The sequence below is a fragment of the Pipra filicauda genome, unplaced genomic scaffold (assembly GCF_003945595.2).
Source record: "Pipra filicauda isolate LSUMZ 115617 unplaced genomic scaffold, ASM394559v2 scaffold177_size2800117_pilon, whole genome shotgun sequence".
NCBI lineage: Eukaryota > Metazoa > Chordata > Aves > Passeriformes > Pipridae > Pipra > Pipra filicauda.
Genome location: NW_024104284.1, coordinates 2584059 through 2599007, shown reverse-complemented (window position 1 = coordinate 2599007; position 14949 = coordinate 2584059). Strand labels below are relative to the sequence as shown.

Sequence of the window (14949 nt, the reverse complement as noted above, 5' to 3'; positions counted from 1 at the left end):
CTCTGGCCTATCTGATCTTGTTGATTCATCTAATCTAATATTAAAACCTGTAAAATTTAAACCAAGGGAGTAAAACAAAGGACTAATAGGCAGATGCCTATTTCATTTATGCAACGATACAACATCTTCTACTGTACAGATGTAAGGACTTAAGGCAGCCCCAATTAGTTACAGGTTTGGGATACCATAATAGACATTAGATCAATAGCTTTAGGGATAAACAATTTATCGTCAAGTAACACTACAGTGACACATATGCATCAGGAGTGCAATTACCCAGATCATTACAATGGCAAATCCAATTATTCACTAGTACAACTACTGAGGTGGAAATGACAGCAAATCCAGTAATTCACTGATACTCAGGTTGGTAAAGGACTTGCACAACCGTGATTATTGTCCAGGCCGTTAGGCAGCAGAACATGGCTGCTTCTTCAAAGAAGCAGCTCAGATCCACAGAGGGGCTAAGACAATCTCATTCTCCCTCAAGAGGCTACCTCTTCCACTGCCAAGTTGCAGAAGCACTGTCTGGACTTGCTAACCTGTCATCACTCTCCACCTCTGCTCCCCTCTGTGCTGGTTGTGTCCCTGCTATGCACAGGGTGTCATGTAAGGCAATAGTGGCTTTACACCTCTGTTGTGCACACAGCACCCAGAAACACCACGTAAAGCAATAGTAGCCCCCCAACAGATAAACCCAATGCTCAACAGCTCCAGTTCAAGCGCGACAACTCATGTACTTCATAAAAACTTCTCATATAATAACATGCGGTTATAAACAGGAGGACTCAACAACTAGTTAATTGTTTACCAGTATCAGTTATTACACATGCTGACTTCCAACGGGTAGTTACCCACACCCATATAAAATATCTCACTCTTCCGAAATTCTGTTGGAATGTGACAGGGCTTTATCTGGTGTCAGAAGAAAAAAATCAGAAGAGATTATTAGAGTGAAAATAGTAAACTCCTCAAAGCATACGTGTCATGACAACTATTGCTTCCAATCTTTTTCTTGAGTAAGAAATGCAAGACAAATAGGGCATAAAATCTGATGAGGTCAAGCAATACTCAGAGGATGCTGTACCACATCTTATTCAGCAATCCCACCCACTGCAACGTTTTCAGACTTCCCCTTCATTCTCAATAATGGCTTTCCAAAACTCTTAAATTGCAGTGAAGGTCTCACTACTCAACTTCAGAACGCTATACAGCCTTGTCCAAAGATATGTTAAAGACTGCGTGCCTGTGCTACAGAAACAACATTCCTGTATGGTTTTATACACTCCAAAACTATGGAATAAAATTCCCCGGGAAAAAAGGGGCATTGAGAGTTTCCCCATCTTCTCATGGACAAGGCACAGGTCTTTGATGGTGTCTTTTTTTCTTTGTACATATACATGTGCAGAGTCTTCTACCTATGCATGTTCAACCAGAATTAGAAATCCTCTTATTGGAACAGAAACAAGGCTTTACAGCACACACTTCTTACTATGACAAAAGACAACAGAGGCATCTATCAGTTATGGTGCTCAACTCTCCCCTAGAACGAGTAGAGATACTTTGGCACTGAACTGTGTAAGTATGGCATAAAAATGTACACAGAACAATGTGCTGTGAAGGACAAAGCTTGAAAATTTTAACTTCAATGGATATGTTTAGTATGTGCAATATTTTAATTTCATTGAGGCTTAAGTCAAAACTGCTTATAACTGGGCTGAATTCGGCATAGATTTCTGAAGCTTAACTGTTTCAACTTCCGATGCCTTTTGTTCAAATCCTTCACTTACAATTATGTTTCTGGTTTTACTCATTACTCCTAACATAGCTATTGCTATTTCTCCATGTTTCCAAATCATCTGTGTCCAGATAGTACCACTCTCCATGACTGACAAGGATGATTCATGCTTTTAACAAAACCCCCATTGAAGAGGAATATTTTATTTCAGATTTTCTTCCAGTCCTGGATTGTAACTGTGAAAGAACAGAAAGCTAAGATGCCCTATGACAGGAGGTTTCAATCCCTTCTCCACTACTCTGTCTACTGTTTCTACTCTTCCATGTTCCTCCTGTCATTGGCCCTTATATTTCTATCTGATTATCAAATATCTGGCAAAGGAGGGCTTGGCAGGATTTAGCGCCCTTCAGTCACCCGTCGGCCGTGAGGCTGATGGTATAATGAGAGTGACTTATGAAGTTCCCAGCAGCCTCGATACCATCCACGTTCCTTTTACCCCTCATTTTTCCACCCGTGGAACACGGTGAGCTCCACGTGTGGTTTGGAAAAGGGACAAAGCACAACTCGGCTCTGCCCTGCACGAACAACTTCAGCTGAAAGCTAGTCTTCAAGCTCAGGGAAAGTGAAAAGTAAAAAAAAAAAAAAAAAAAAAAAGGCAAATGAAGACTCACAAGTAGCACTCGAAAGCCCTCTCATTTTGCCTGCGTTGCAGGTGCAGCTGCAACCTGTTCGGGAACCCGCGGGGCGGGCAGCGCCGAGGCAGGGCAGGGCAGGGCAGGGCAGCCGGAGCGCGGAGTCGCCGCTGCCCCCCGAGCACCGCGGGGGCCCCGGCGCGGTTTGCGCGCTCCCGGTCTCGCCCCGCCCCGGGACACGCGCGTCCCCGACCACCGGGGGGCACCTTTTCCCGGGAACGAAGGGCACACGGAGACCTCCCCCGGGGGCAGCCGCCTTTGCCTGGTCGCTCCCGGGGGAAGAGTCCATCTAGGTGCGGCGGCAGCCAGCGTAGCCCCCGGCCCGCCCCAGGGGCGCGCACCTGCCCCGCGGCTGCGGCGGCGGCCACACCGGGGGCGGAACCGGGCGGGCGCGGAGGGGCGGGCGGGGAGGAGCGGGGGGCGGGCGCCGCTCGCCGCCGCGAGGCTGCGGCTGGGCTGGGCGCGGGCGGCCGGCCGGCGGAGCGCTCGCAGTCGCGGGGAGCGCCGGAGCTGTCGGCGGGCGGGAGGGGAAGGCAGGGCAGGGCAGGCGGAGCAGGGAAGGGAAGGCGGGCAGGAGGCGGCGGCGGCGCCGCGCTCGCCCCGCTCGCCCCGCTGCCCTGGATGACGGGCGGCCGGTTCGACTTCGACGATGGCGGCACCTATTGCGGCGGCTGGGAGGACGGGAAAGCCCACGGGCACGGCATCTGCACCGGGCCCAAGGGGCAGGGCGAGTACGCCGGCTCCTGGTCCCACGGCTTCGAGGTGGCGGGCGGCTACACCTGGCCCAGCGGCAACACCTACCTGGGCTACTGGGCGCAAGGCAAGCGCCACGGTCTGGGCGTGGAGACGAAGGGCAGGTGGATGTACCGCGGCGAGTGGTCTCACGGCTTCAAGGGGCGCTACGGGGTGCGGCAGAGCCTCAGCACGCCGGCCCGCTACGAGGGCACCTGGAGCAACGGGCTGCAGGACGGATACGGCGTAGAGACCTACGGGGACGGAGGTGGGCGCCGGCGGGGGGCGCGCGGCCGCGCCGGGGGACGGGCGGGCAGGAATGGGGGGGGGGGGGAGCGCCTGCGTGGGCGCGCCGCGGGAACGGCCCCTCCTTCCACCCCCGCGCCCTCACCGGGGTCTCTCCTCCTTCCCTAGCCCGAGGCGGTGCGCCGTCCCCTATCCGCCCCCGAGGCCCGGCTGGCGGCCAGGGAGCGCCACAGGTGCTTGGCGCCCGCCCCGCCCCGCTGCGTGAGGAGCCGCCCGGCCCCGGCTGCACTCCGGGAGGGCTGTGCTGCCCAGGCTCGGCGCTTTCTCCCGGCCAGCTGGTAGAAATCCGTATTACGGCCGCCTGCAGACGGCTTTCCTTGCTCCCCGCCCGCGGTAGCGATGGCGGGGGCGGCCAGAGGCAGGCGAGCCCCGCCGCCTCGCTGTCTTCGCACCGTGGCCGTGGGGAAACGGCAAGAACTTAATAACACAGCAGTGCGGGCAGGGGTGGCTTTGTGCGCTCAGTTGGTAAACAGGAGACTGAGGGTAATGGGGTGGGTACGCAGCTTGCGTAAAATCAATGAAACTTGGGTCCACCCTCATGTAATAACTACTATTTTTACCAAAATACGGGATAGTTTAAAGCATGCTGCTCAAAGCACGAGGTGTGTAGTGAAGTTACACAGACCTGCCTCTCACACCTTTCACCACGACAAAGCAAATGTTCCGGGGCTGAGCTCTCGGTAGGCGTGCGGAGGGAACGGGGCGATCCGCCCTTCTGCCCAAGTCGGGAACGGTCAAGAAGTCAGGGTTCAGTAAGGTCACTGAGGACTGGACCTCACTGGTGCCCTCAGTTACAGTTATTGTGCTTCTGTCACTTCATGCTGTGCACGCCAAATAAGCCTGAAACTCTTTAATTCATCCTTTGCTGCTATAATGTCGTTGGCATCAGTGGAAGTGCCACCTGCAACTTCTGTAGAGTTGCTCTTCAACTTGGAAAAATCTAACAGGTTTGGTAAGACTCATTTCATTCAGAAAACGAAAAGTGCAATGGGTTTTGCACCTTTCTGTGTCCTTGTTTATGCATATTTGTAGCTGTCTGAAAATTGTTTTCTGGTGTGGAAAGTTCTGATGTTCAAAGTCAGCTGAGATGTGTGTTTGTGGATTAAAAAAAAAAAGGAAAACAGTACCAAAATCAAAGTCTGAAATAGATCAGGATTTTATTTTCACTTTCAGTATGCAATACACTTTTTATTATATTTGTTTTAGCTAATAAATTACACGCAGAAGAACAGCTGAATTTGCAGGGCCATCTTTTTTTTTTTATTTATTTAATTTTTAATTTTTTTTTCCTGGAAAAGTAAATTGCCATTCCAGTAAATCTTCTAGAAATCACCTTTTCAAATTCAGGTTCTTATTAATAAGTTCTTTTTTCTTTAGACTTCTTGTGGATTTTTTAAAAATCTTAATATAATACTGATTATTGGAGGTAAATTCTCTAAATTTTTAGACTTGGGACAGCATATGAAGTGTGCGGTTTACACTGCAAGATTTTTAGCCCTGTTACCTGAAATCTGTTGTCATAGCCTCAGACTTTTGCATGTTGCAGTTCATACAAACAGAGGGTGGGAAGTCCCATTGATTTTAATGAAAGTACTCATGAATGAAGCAGAGCAGTACGTCATAGATGTTTGCAGATGTGTTTTTGTTTTTGTGCTCTGGAAACAATAGCCATACTTGCACACCAGAAGAATGTCTGAGATGTTTTTATAAGGGAACCAGATTTACATATGTGTCTTTAATATACTTTCAAATATTTGTAGAAAAGCTCTCTTGATGACCCGAGAATACCAGCATAGGGAAATAACTCTTTAGACTCTGCCACTTGCCAGTTTGTTTTCAAACTTGCTATACTCTAGGCCTCTTTGCTGCTATTTTTTTCTCTTTTTGTTTCTTTCCCTAGTATATTGTTTTAGAATGCATTGGTGGTATTAGGAGATGTGGTTTAGGGAGGGAAAAGGAAAATAAGCATTGGCAGTGTTCCTCAGTGTTTCTGCACACAACACTTCACACAACATGGGTAATAAATATCATGGTGTGTTCAGATGCTTAAATTTGTCACTCAGTCTAATCTCTGGGGAAAACACTGTGAGTTATAAACCATGATCCTCCGTTCGTTGCATGTGATTATGTAGGGCCTTAAAGTGTCCTGTCAGACTGTTCCCGACGGCAGTCTGGATTTTTGTACCTCCTTTAAACTCCCTAGGTTTGTTGAATCTGTGTGAATCTGCAAACCTACCAGACCTTTTCTTATGCAGGGACTGTGGCCTAATTTGAAACTTCAGTATGTCTAAATGAGTTATTTATGGTCCTTCCAACTGTAGCAATAACTGGTTGTGTGGTCGTGTTCCACAGAGGGAGATCAGTGGCCAAAGCACCCTAAGCAGAGGTCATCAATAGTACGTATGTTCATTGATTTCTGAGAGCTCTTCTTTCTAGGTCTGTGCTTATCTAACATTTGAGTCTGAAAAGCATGCAAAAATCTTGATATAACAACGAATTTGTTAAAGCACAGAATATGTAAGTAAAGGATAAGAGCAAATACAGTAGTTAAGTGGGTCCTTGGCCTCTCAGTTTTTTTCACAGTGTAGTTTTAAATTTTAGCTGCAAGTGGGCAATGACATTTACAACTGTCAGATGCACCAAAGGTGTTTTAGAAGGGATGGCATAATGTAACTCTAAGGAGACAGGTTATGAAGTTATATCTTGGAACAACTTGCCAACAAAAAGAAAAGGAAAAAAATATACTTTTTAATATGTGAACACCTTTTCAAGGGAACCAGTTAAACACCAGATAGATGATCAGTAGAACTTGTGGCTGAATGTTTCAAGGGATAGCAAGCCTAGCTTTTGAAAAATCAGTGCTGAACAATGTTATTGTTTTATGGTCAAATAAAACTTTAAATTAGATCGACAATTACAGTGTTAAAATTAAAATTTTAGCAGTTGACCCTTATAGGAACTGCTTTTGACAGTCAACTACAGTATAAGGTGAAACATGATAAGGTGTGCTTGTTGATATATCATTCATATTTATATCTATATAGAGAGGTAAATAGTGCATATGTTTGTATCTTCATATATGGGAAAAACTTTTTATCATGTCTTATACATTGTAGTATTTGATTATTTTGAAACAATGACATACCTTATCTTGCTCATTTAAAGATTTCTAATTTTTTTTTTGTTGTTGTTGAATAAGGTGATGTTGATGTTTTTTTTGTTGATGTTGAATAAGGTTGATGAATAAGGTGTTGAATAAGGTGTTGTTGAATAAGGTGAATAAGGTTAAAGGCTGATATAGTTAGTCAAATTACTGTACAAGTCTCTTGTATCTGCATTCTGGACACTGCCCTCCATATGCCTTTAAAATACTTTTCCTTTAAAATATAAGTTGAAAAATAAAGGAAAACTTCTCTTTAGAAGAAGTTGGCATTGATTTTATTTCCCCAGTAGAAAGAAAAATTGGACTAGTGAATAGCAGCACATCAATTGTTCTTGTTCTAATGCCCTTATGAACAATAGTGATCACTTCCATTTCATTATAGAGTAGGGAAAAATACAAGTCCTAAATTAGTTAAGTATTTTTGAGCTTTCCATGTTTATTAATTAAAATATTAGTATGAAAAAGGCTGACCCTTTATACTTTTATAAAATTCTATACTGAAATAAATTAATTCTGCTTCAAGTCTGACATTCAAATAGCAACATGGAGAGCCATAATTATGAGTTGCTGCTCTAATGTAGTAATGTGGTATAATCAAAATTAGACTTAGATTTATTATTTCAAAATGAAATTAAATGGTGCAGAATGTTAGATTATTATATGCAGCCATAAGTATGTGTAGCCAGATTCTTAGCTCCAGCATATCATTGGAATACTAAGGGGATCCCAGAAATAATTAGGGACAAAATGAAGTAATTTATGCTCATAAAATATTAATATATTTCTAGGAAATGTCTGTTTAATAAAACAAAAAAAATTACAATGTGGCTGTATATTCGCAGTATTTACAGAATACGTCATACCAGTGCTTTGTGCTCATGTTTCTATTTGTTCTTCCCCATATGCTGAGTTTTTTAAAATAATCATGTTCCTAGATTCAGCACCCTTACAACCAGTGCAGCAGGAGGTATCCAGGATACAGAGAATGAGAAAGAAACTAAGAAAGTTGTTTGTTTGTGTCAGCAACCATCTGTTAAGACAAAAACCTTCCACTTGGTAGAATTTTCTACCAACACAAAATAGTTATGTTGTAGAACCTATCTAGTGTTATATAATAAAGAAAACAGACTTAGCAAATTGAAATAAAACTTAGAAGAAGAGATAATTCAGCAAAGCAGTACTTGATAGATGCTTACAACCAAAACAGTATGCTTATACAAAGGAGAATCTCAAAGCCAGTGAGTCTTTAAGATACATCTAAAACTGCAGATATTTGACAAATATTTTCACAAAAATTTTATCAATCACTTAATTTGACATTTGATGTTCAGTTCTCTGAATAGTTAGTAGGTGCTCCAATTAAAGCAGAGCAAAATAAAAAAAGATATTTAAAAGATTGCTTATTCATCGCTCTGTGAGAATATTCAGATTTAAAATAGCTTTGTTTTAAAAAAAAAGAAGCAGCACTTGGTAGGCGAGAGGCTTCATTTTGAGGAGCTTAAAGCAGTTTAATGGAAATTTGAGTGAAATTGTACTAGAAAGTGATTATCTTGTATTTGCTAGTTGTGGGGTTCCTGCTACCTTCGTTTGGAACTTCTGGTACAAATGGCTTTCAGAGACCAGACACTGGCAAATGTCAAAATGAGAATGCCTTTTGAGAATATAAGAAAAAAATTGTTAGCAGTAGTAATCTTTTAAAGGTGGGGTTTGGTTCAAATGCAGCTTTGCATGGGTATCCATGACTTTTCATAACATATACCATGTTGCTCTTTCTTACACTGCTGTTTAAAAATTTTTACAAAAATAGTTGTGGTTAAATATGTTTGATAGAATGTTGTGCAATATTCTGTTTGTTACTGCCTTCTCTTTCTTACATACTGCAGAGCAAATGAAAGGCAAAAAAAGGGCTAAAGGATTCATGCTTCTGATCACTGTCACAACATAATGCAGAATGCAGTGCATGTTTATGTACTGGGGATACCATAAAGTGTTGATATGAAGAGTTCCTAAAGAGAAGGAAGTACCAAGGTTTTGTTCTTTCATTTGAATGCACGCAAAAACTTTAAAAGATTTAATTTTACAATAGAGATTTGTATGAGCAGATCCAAAGGCCCATCTGAAGACAGTTTTTAGTGTATTGTCATATAGGTCCTGACAAGGAGAGGTCTGTAGCCACCTTAAACCCAGGATAACAGGATGTTTACTTCTACTTGCCCTTTCTGTGAGCAGCTGGAGGCAAGAGCCATAAGTGTCCTGCTCTCTCCATCCATTTATCCCTCCTCAACTGACTGCATATAATGTGGATCTATTTCTGCTGACCACTTCCCATCAGTCCACCTTAAAAAAATGAAGAGGGAGTCCTGCTTTAGAAACTTCTCTTTGAGTTTTCCTGGACAGATCCATTCAAAAATGCTTATGATTATAGCTACTGTGTCTTAGTTGCCAAATAAATTAGTTCAGCTGTGAGAGTGAAGCATTTGCTAAGCAGAAAAATAATTTATAAGAAAAACAAGTAACAAAAGTAGTTTATCTGCTGTGTCATGTGCTGTCATTTTTCTGCGTTACTTCTTACCAGAACCAGAGCTGACAGTGTGGTATTGCCTGTAGCATACTGGATGTAGAGTGCTATGTCTGCTACAGCTTCCTGAATTTAACTTCTCCTTATTCCTTTAAAAGGTACGTACCAGGGGCAGTGGACAGGAGGGATGCGACATGGATACGGTGTGCGTCAGAGCGTACCCTATGGCATGGCCACTGTGATCCGTTCACCCCTCCGAACGTCTCTAGCTTCACTTCGGAGTGAGCAGAGCAACGGCACCGTTCTGCACGACGTCACCTCAGACAGCCCGGCTGGAACAAGAGGAGGTTTTGTGCTCAATTTTCACAGTGATCCAGAAGCCATGGGCATTAAGAAAAAAGGAGGCTTGTTCAGAAGAGGATCCCTTCTTGGTAGTATAAAACTTAGAAAATCAGAATCTAGGTCATCGATATCTAGCAAACGGAGCTCTGTCAGGAGTGATGCTACTATGAGCAGAATTAGTTCTAGCGATGCCAACTCTACAATTAGTTTTGGAGACGGTGACTGTGATTATAGCCCTATGGAAGACCATGTCGATGCCACCACTACAGAAGCCTATATGGGTGAATGGAAGAATGACAAGCGCAGTGGTTTTGGTATCAGTGAGCGTTCAAATGGTATGAAATATGAAGGAGAATGGCTGAATAACAGGAGGCATGGGTATGGATGTACGATGTTTCCAGATGGCACCAAAGAAGAGGGAAAGTATAAAAATAACATTTTGGTCCGTGGAATAAGAAAGCAACTTATACCAATACGAAACACAAAAACTAGAGAAAAGGTGGATAGAGCAATAGAGGGTGCACAGCGAGCAGCTGCCATGGCAAGAACCAAAGTGGAAATTGCAACTTCAAGGTATGTTGTTGACTTCAGTGAGTACTTGCTTAGCATTACACATACAAAACTTAGAACTTCAGCTCCTTTGAGTAAAGGTGTTTGTGTATGTTCCATGATATACTGTGAAAGTAAATTTCCATTCTCAATACATTTCTGCTTTCACTCAAGAGCTGCTGTGTTATGCCTTTAAACCTGTTTGGAAAATAAAACTGGTGAGGTAATGTAGCAGATTATTTGGGAGACATGAAGCAAAAATTGAATATCTTTCCATAAGCATGTTCCAATTATGCTTATTGTATTGCTGATTTTTTTGGGTAGCATCTGAAAATCACTGAAGTTGCTCAATCTTGGGCATCTTAAGATGCATCTGTTTATCTGAGAGACAGTGGTATGAACAACATAAGAATAATGGTCGGTGCTGTTGTTCTTAGAGGCTGTTCATTTGGTTGCCAGGGCAGTAGCTGCCAGAAGAGTTCTGTATGAGGACTCTTTCATTTTGGAGAATGCTTCTCCTGTGTTGTCTGATCATAAGACCACCACTTCAAATAGTGGTGGTTGTCTTCTCCCTGTGCCTCTGCCAAGTGTTTGAGATGGGAGAAGTGTATAGGTATTAGCAGTGGGGAAAGATGTCATTTACACTTTGAACTCCTAAACAACAACCAAGCAAAGTTGTTTGAAATAGAATTGTTACAAATTAAATCAGTATAGACAATTTTAATGGGGTTTACTATTAAGTTTAAGAGCTCTTCAAAAAGCTATTTAATTTTTAATGCCTTCCAATAACTTTCTGTGGCAGTTTCTCTGTTGTTGGTTTTAGTTTGTTTCCTCAGTCTTTTTTTGAAATATGCTTTGGATAAAAAAAAGAGTCCAGAAATGTGCATGAAAGAAAATCTTCATGCTATTTTAGAAAGAGGATGTCACATTACACATAGAACTGAACAACTGATTCCTGATTTAGTGTGGTCACTAGTGTGTCCTCAGTGACTATCCTTTTTCTGACAGTCATAAGGAATACGGAGAATACTAAAACGTGCGTTAAGTGGAAAAGCTTGAATATATAGATGGCTCACAGCAAAAAGTAATTGAGACACTAACATGAACAATTTAGCATACTGGTGAAGAACCTTTCTGAGTACTGGTCACCTAAGTAACTAGAGGGTAGCATATACTCAGTTACTTCTATAAATATATGTAAGGTGAACCCATAGAGGCCATTCATTTCAGAGTTGGACTTGATGGAAAAAAGGGCTGGCTACTCAGGAAGAGTTTAGGAATATAGTTAGGTCATGTAGAAAGAAAATTAGAGAGACAAGGGCACAACTTGAACTTAATCTCGCCACTTCTGTGAAGGATAACAAAAAGTCCTTCTACAGATACATCAATAGCAAAAGGAGGGGCAAGGAAAACCTTCATTCTTTACTGGACATGGGCAGGAATATAGTTATCAAAGATGAGGAAAAGGCTGAGGTATTTAACACCTTCTTTACCTCAGTTTTCAACAGTAAGACAGGTTGTCCTGAAGACAGCTGGCTTCTGGGTCTTGTAGAAAGAGATAAGAATCTGAATAGGCCCCCTGTAATCCAGGAGGAAACAGCGACTTGCTGAGCCACTTGGATCCCCACAAGTCTATGGGACCAGATGGGATCCACCCAAGGGTGATGAGGGAGCTGGCAGAAGAGCTCGCCAAGCCACTCTCCATCATCTACCAACAGTCCTGGCTCACTGGGGAGGTCCCAGATGATTGGAAGTTGGCAAATGTCACGTCAGTCCACAAAAAGGGCCGGAAGGACCCAGGAAACTACAGGCCCATCAGCCTGACCTCAGTGCCTGGCAAGGTTATGAAGCAGATCATCCTCAGTGCAATCACACAGCACCCACAGGATGGACAAGGGATCAGACCCAACCAGCAAAGCTTTAGGAAGGGCAGGTCCTGTCTGACCAACCTGATCTCCTTTTATGATCAAGTGACCTGCCTGGTGGATGTGGTCTACCTGGACTTCAGCAAAGCCTTTGACACCGTCACCCACAGCATTCTCCTGAAAAAGCTGGCAGCCCAAGGCTTGGACAGGGGCACTCTGTGCTGGGTTAGGAACTGGCTGGAGGGCCGGGCCCAGAGAGTGGTGGTGAACGGTGCTGGGTCCAGTTGGTGGCCGGTCACCAGTGGTGTCCCCCAGGGATCAGTGTTGGGCCCAGTTCTATTTAATATCTTTGTTGACAATTTAGATGAGGGGATTGAGTCCACCATCAGTAAATTTGCAGATGACACTAAGCTGGGGGGGAGTGTCAATCAGCTGGAAGGCAGGAGGGCTCTGCAGAGGGACCTGGACAGGCTGGAGAGTTGGGCTGATTCCAACGAGATGAGGTTCAACAAAGCCAAGGGCTGGGTCCTCCACACTGGCCACAACAACCCCATGAGAAGAGCAACGAGGCTGGTGAAGGGACTTGAACACAAGTCCTGTGAGGAGAGGCTGAGGGAGCTGGAGTTGTTTGGCCTGGAGAAGAGGAGGCTCAGGGGAGACCTCATCCCTCTCTACAACTACCTGAAAAGAGGTTGTAGCCAGGTGGGGGTTGGTCTCTTCTCCCAGGCAACTATCAGTAAGACAAACGGGCATGGTCTTAAGCTCTGCCAGGGGAGGTTTAGGTTAGATATTAGGAAGAAATTCTTTACAGAGAGGGTAATCAGCCGTTGGAATGGGCTGCCCAGGGAGGTGGTGGATTCTCCGTCCCTGGAGGTTTTTAAGATGAGATTGGATGTGGCACTTAGTGCCATGGTCTACTATCCATGGTGGTGTTGGATCAAGAGTTGGACTTGATGATCTCGGAGGTTCCTTCCAACCCAGCTGATTCTATGATTCCATGATGATCCTTGAGGGAGCCTTCCAACTGAGAATATTCTGTGATTGTATGACAGCATACCATGTTAGCAAAGCAGATCAATAATAGGTAACTTGAAGAAAGTACTGACAGTTTAATGTTCTGTCAGTACATAATAAGTCCTAGTTCTGAAAATGTGGGTTGATGTGATGCGTGGAAAAGGGGAGTCAATGTAAAGCTATTAAGAAATTGTAGTCTGAGACCATTAGGTTCCAAGGCAACAGTGTATGCACTTCCTCTTTAAGAAGGGATATGTCTCTGAAGAGTTTTATTTGCTTTTCCTTCCCTTCGATTTTAGGTGGAGGACAGAGTTCAAATTGCTTCTTTTGGAACAATTCATGAAAACAGTGTTTATTTCTTGAAAATACGGTTTTGGAAGTGCAACAACAGAAGGCATCAGCTGTAGAGTGCAGCTGTGATCCTGGGCTATCTATCTCTCCTTCTGGTTTCTTAACTGAGAGTCTCTTTGAAACAGACTCATGACTACCAGTATGGATAGCAAGATTGCAGATTGAGGTTTCCTGTCTTTTTAGTAGCCATTGCATTAACTATACTCACACTGATTCAAAGGCCAAAGACCTGACACCAAGTCAGGCATTGTCAGGCACAAAGAATGCATTAACTTGACTTGTGAGTGCATGTTGGACTCACCTAGTAAGAATGACACAACCCTTCCCATTTCTCGAGTTTTCAGAATTGCCTTTAGTAGCAGTGAGTAGGAGCAAGGCCATGGCACTGTGTGAACTAAGGGACTGTCATACTGGCAGAGTCAGTAGCACTGACTGTCTTAAGAGCCAGGTTATCTGGGAGACATTCTAGAGTAGCATTGAGGAAAAAGCTTCCAACAGTTGCTGAATTCTAGGTTGACTGGATTGGTACAGTTCATGATGAAGGAACTTCCGTCTCACTGAAACTTGAGGATCAGTATTAGTGTGACTGCATTTTTTACCAAACTGATATATTAATAGTACGTTAATCCTTCAGACAGTAGCATTCCTGCAATGTCTTCTCAGACGAATGGGAGGATGGTGGTCTTGTCTCTTTCTAATGATCACTACTACACGAAATGTCTGGAAGGAAGAGTACCTTTTATCATGTCTCTAATATGTAATACTAAGGTGGTTTTGCCCATATGGCATAACCTCATTGCACACTGGCCTGTAAAACGTTCTGTGTTTCAGACTGGGCAGATGTCACCAGCAATGTGTGCTTACTGTAGATTTCCATTACATTAGTGGAAGAACTCTCTAGATAGACCTTTTCTCACCCCCAAAATCACCTAATATCCAGGTTTTCATTCAAAAGGGCTAGAAACCTTGACTCTTATCCAGATAAGTGTCTTTTCAATGCAGCTTTGAGTTGCATGCTGTTCTTCCTGTATTGTTTATTCCCAAAGTGTTTGCTCTGAAAACAGACCATACTCCTCTTCATAGCTCCCTGCTGGTCATGACAGCTTTGGCTGGTAGTTTGACCTATGACAGATGTCCACACAGTCGTCAACAAGACCAACCACTGTTTTGCTTTATATTCCTGATGTCTTTTTGTGTCTAAAAGTCCTCTTTAATAATCTGTGTACTCTTCCTTTATCTAAAATGGCAGTTTGGTGTATTCAGAAAAATCTAAAAGTTGGGGTAAATAGTGCTTCTCTGAACCTGAATTTACACTGGCTCTCCTAACTTAGCCTTTGGATTTTTGAGACATTTGTACTGAGGTGTTTTGGAAAGCATAGCAGCCTTTCTCAAAAGACATCAGATCACAAAACTGTGGGATGTATAAAAAGCTTCTGTATCAGGGAAATAATTAGCAGCCTCTGCTACACAGGTCTGAATTCAAAACAGATTATAAATTAACCATGAATAAAAATGCTTTTAAAATTATAGCACAGCTTAATAGTATTGATTGTGTATTAGACTTTTACTAGCTGTATTTAAGGAAAAATATCTCGATGCAAATATAAAAATCCCAGAATTTGAGAAACTTCAGAAGTATGTTCAGTATTTTTTGCTTTCAAAATATTAAAAGTTGCTTT

The 14949-nt window shown here is 43.2% G+C and overlaps 1 protein-coding gene across 4 annotated transcripts in view; it reads left to right on the top strand.

Annotated features, from left to right (window-relative positions):
• Positions 1–2947: 2947 nt before the first annotated feature.
• JPH1 (junctophilin 1) overlaps positions 2948–14949 on the top strand; it is an 83222-nt gene continuing 71220 nt past the window's right edge. For all 4 annotated transcript variants that reach the window (XM_027722056.2, XM_027722055.2, XM_027722054.2 and 1 more), the window contains exons 1-2: positions 2948–3430; positions 9308–10064. In XM_027722056.2, the coding sequence (XP_027577857.1) occupies positions 3052–3430; positions 9308–10064 (1136 nt within the window). In that variant the 5' untranslated portion in view covers positions 2948–3051. The remainder of the gene's footprint in view (positions 3431–9307; positions 10065–14949) is intronic.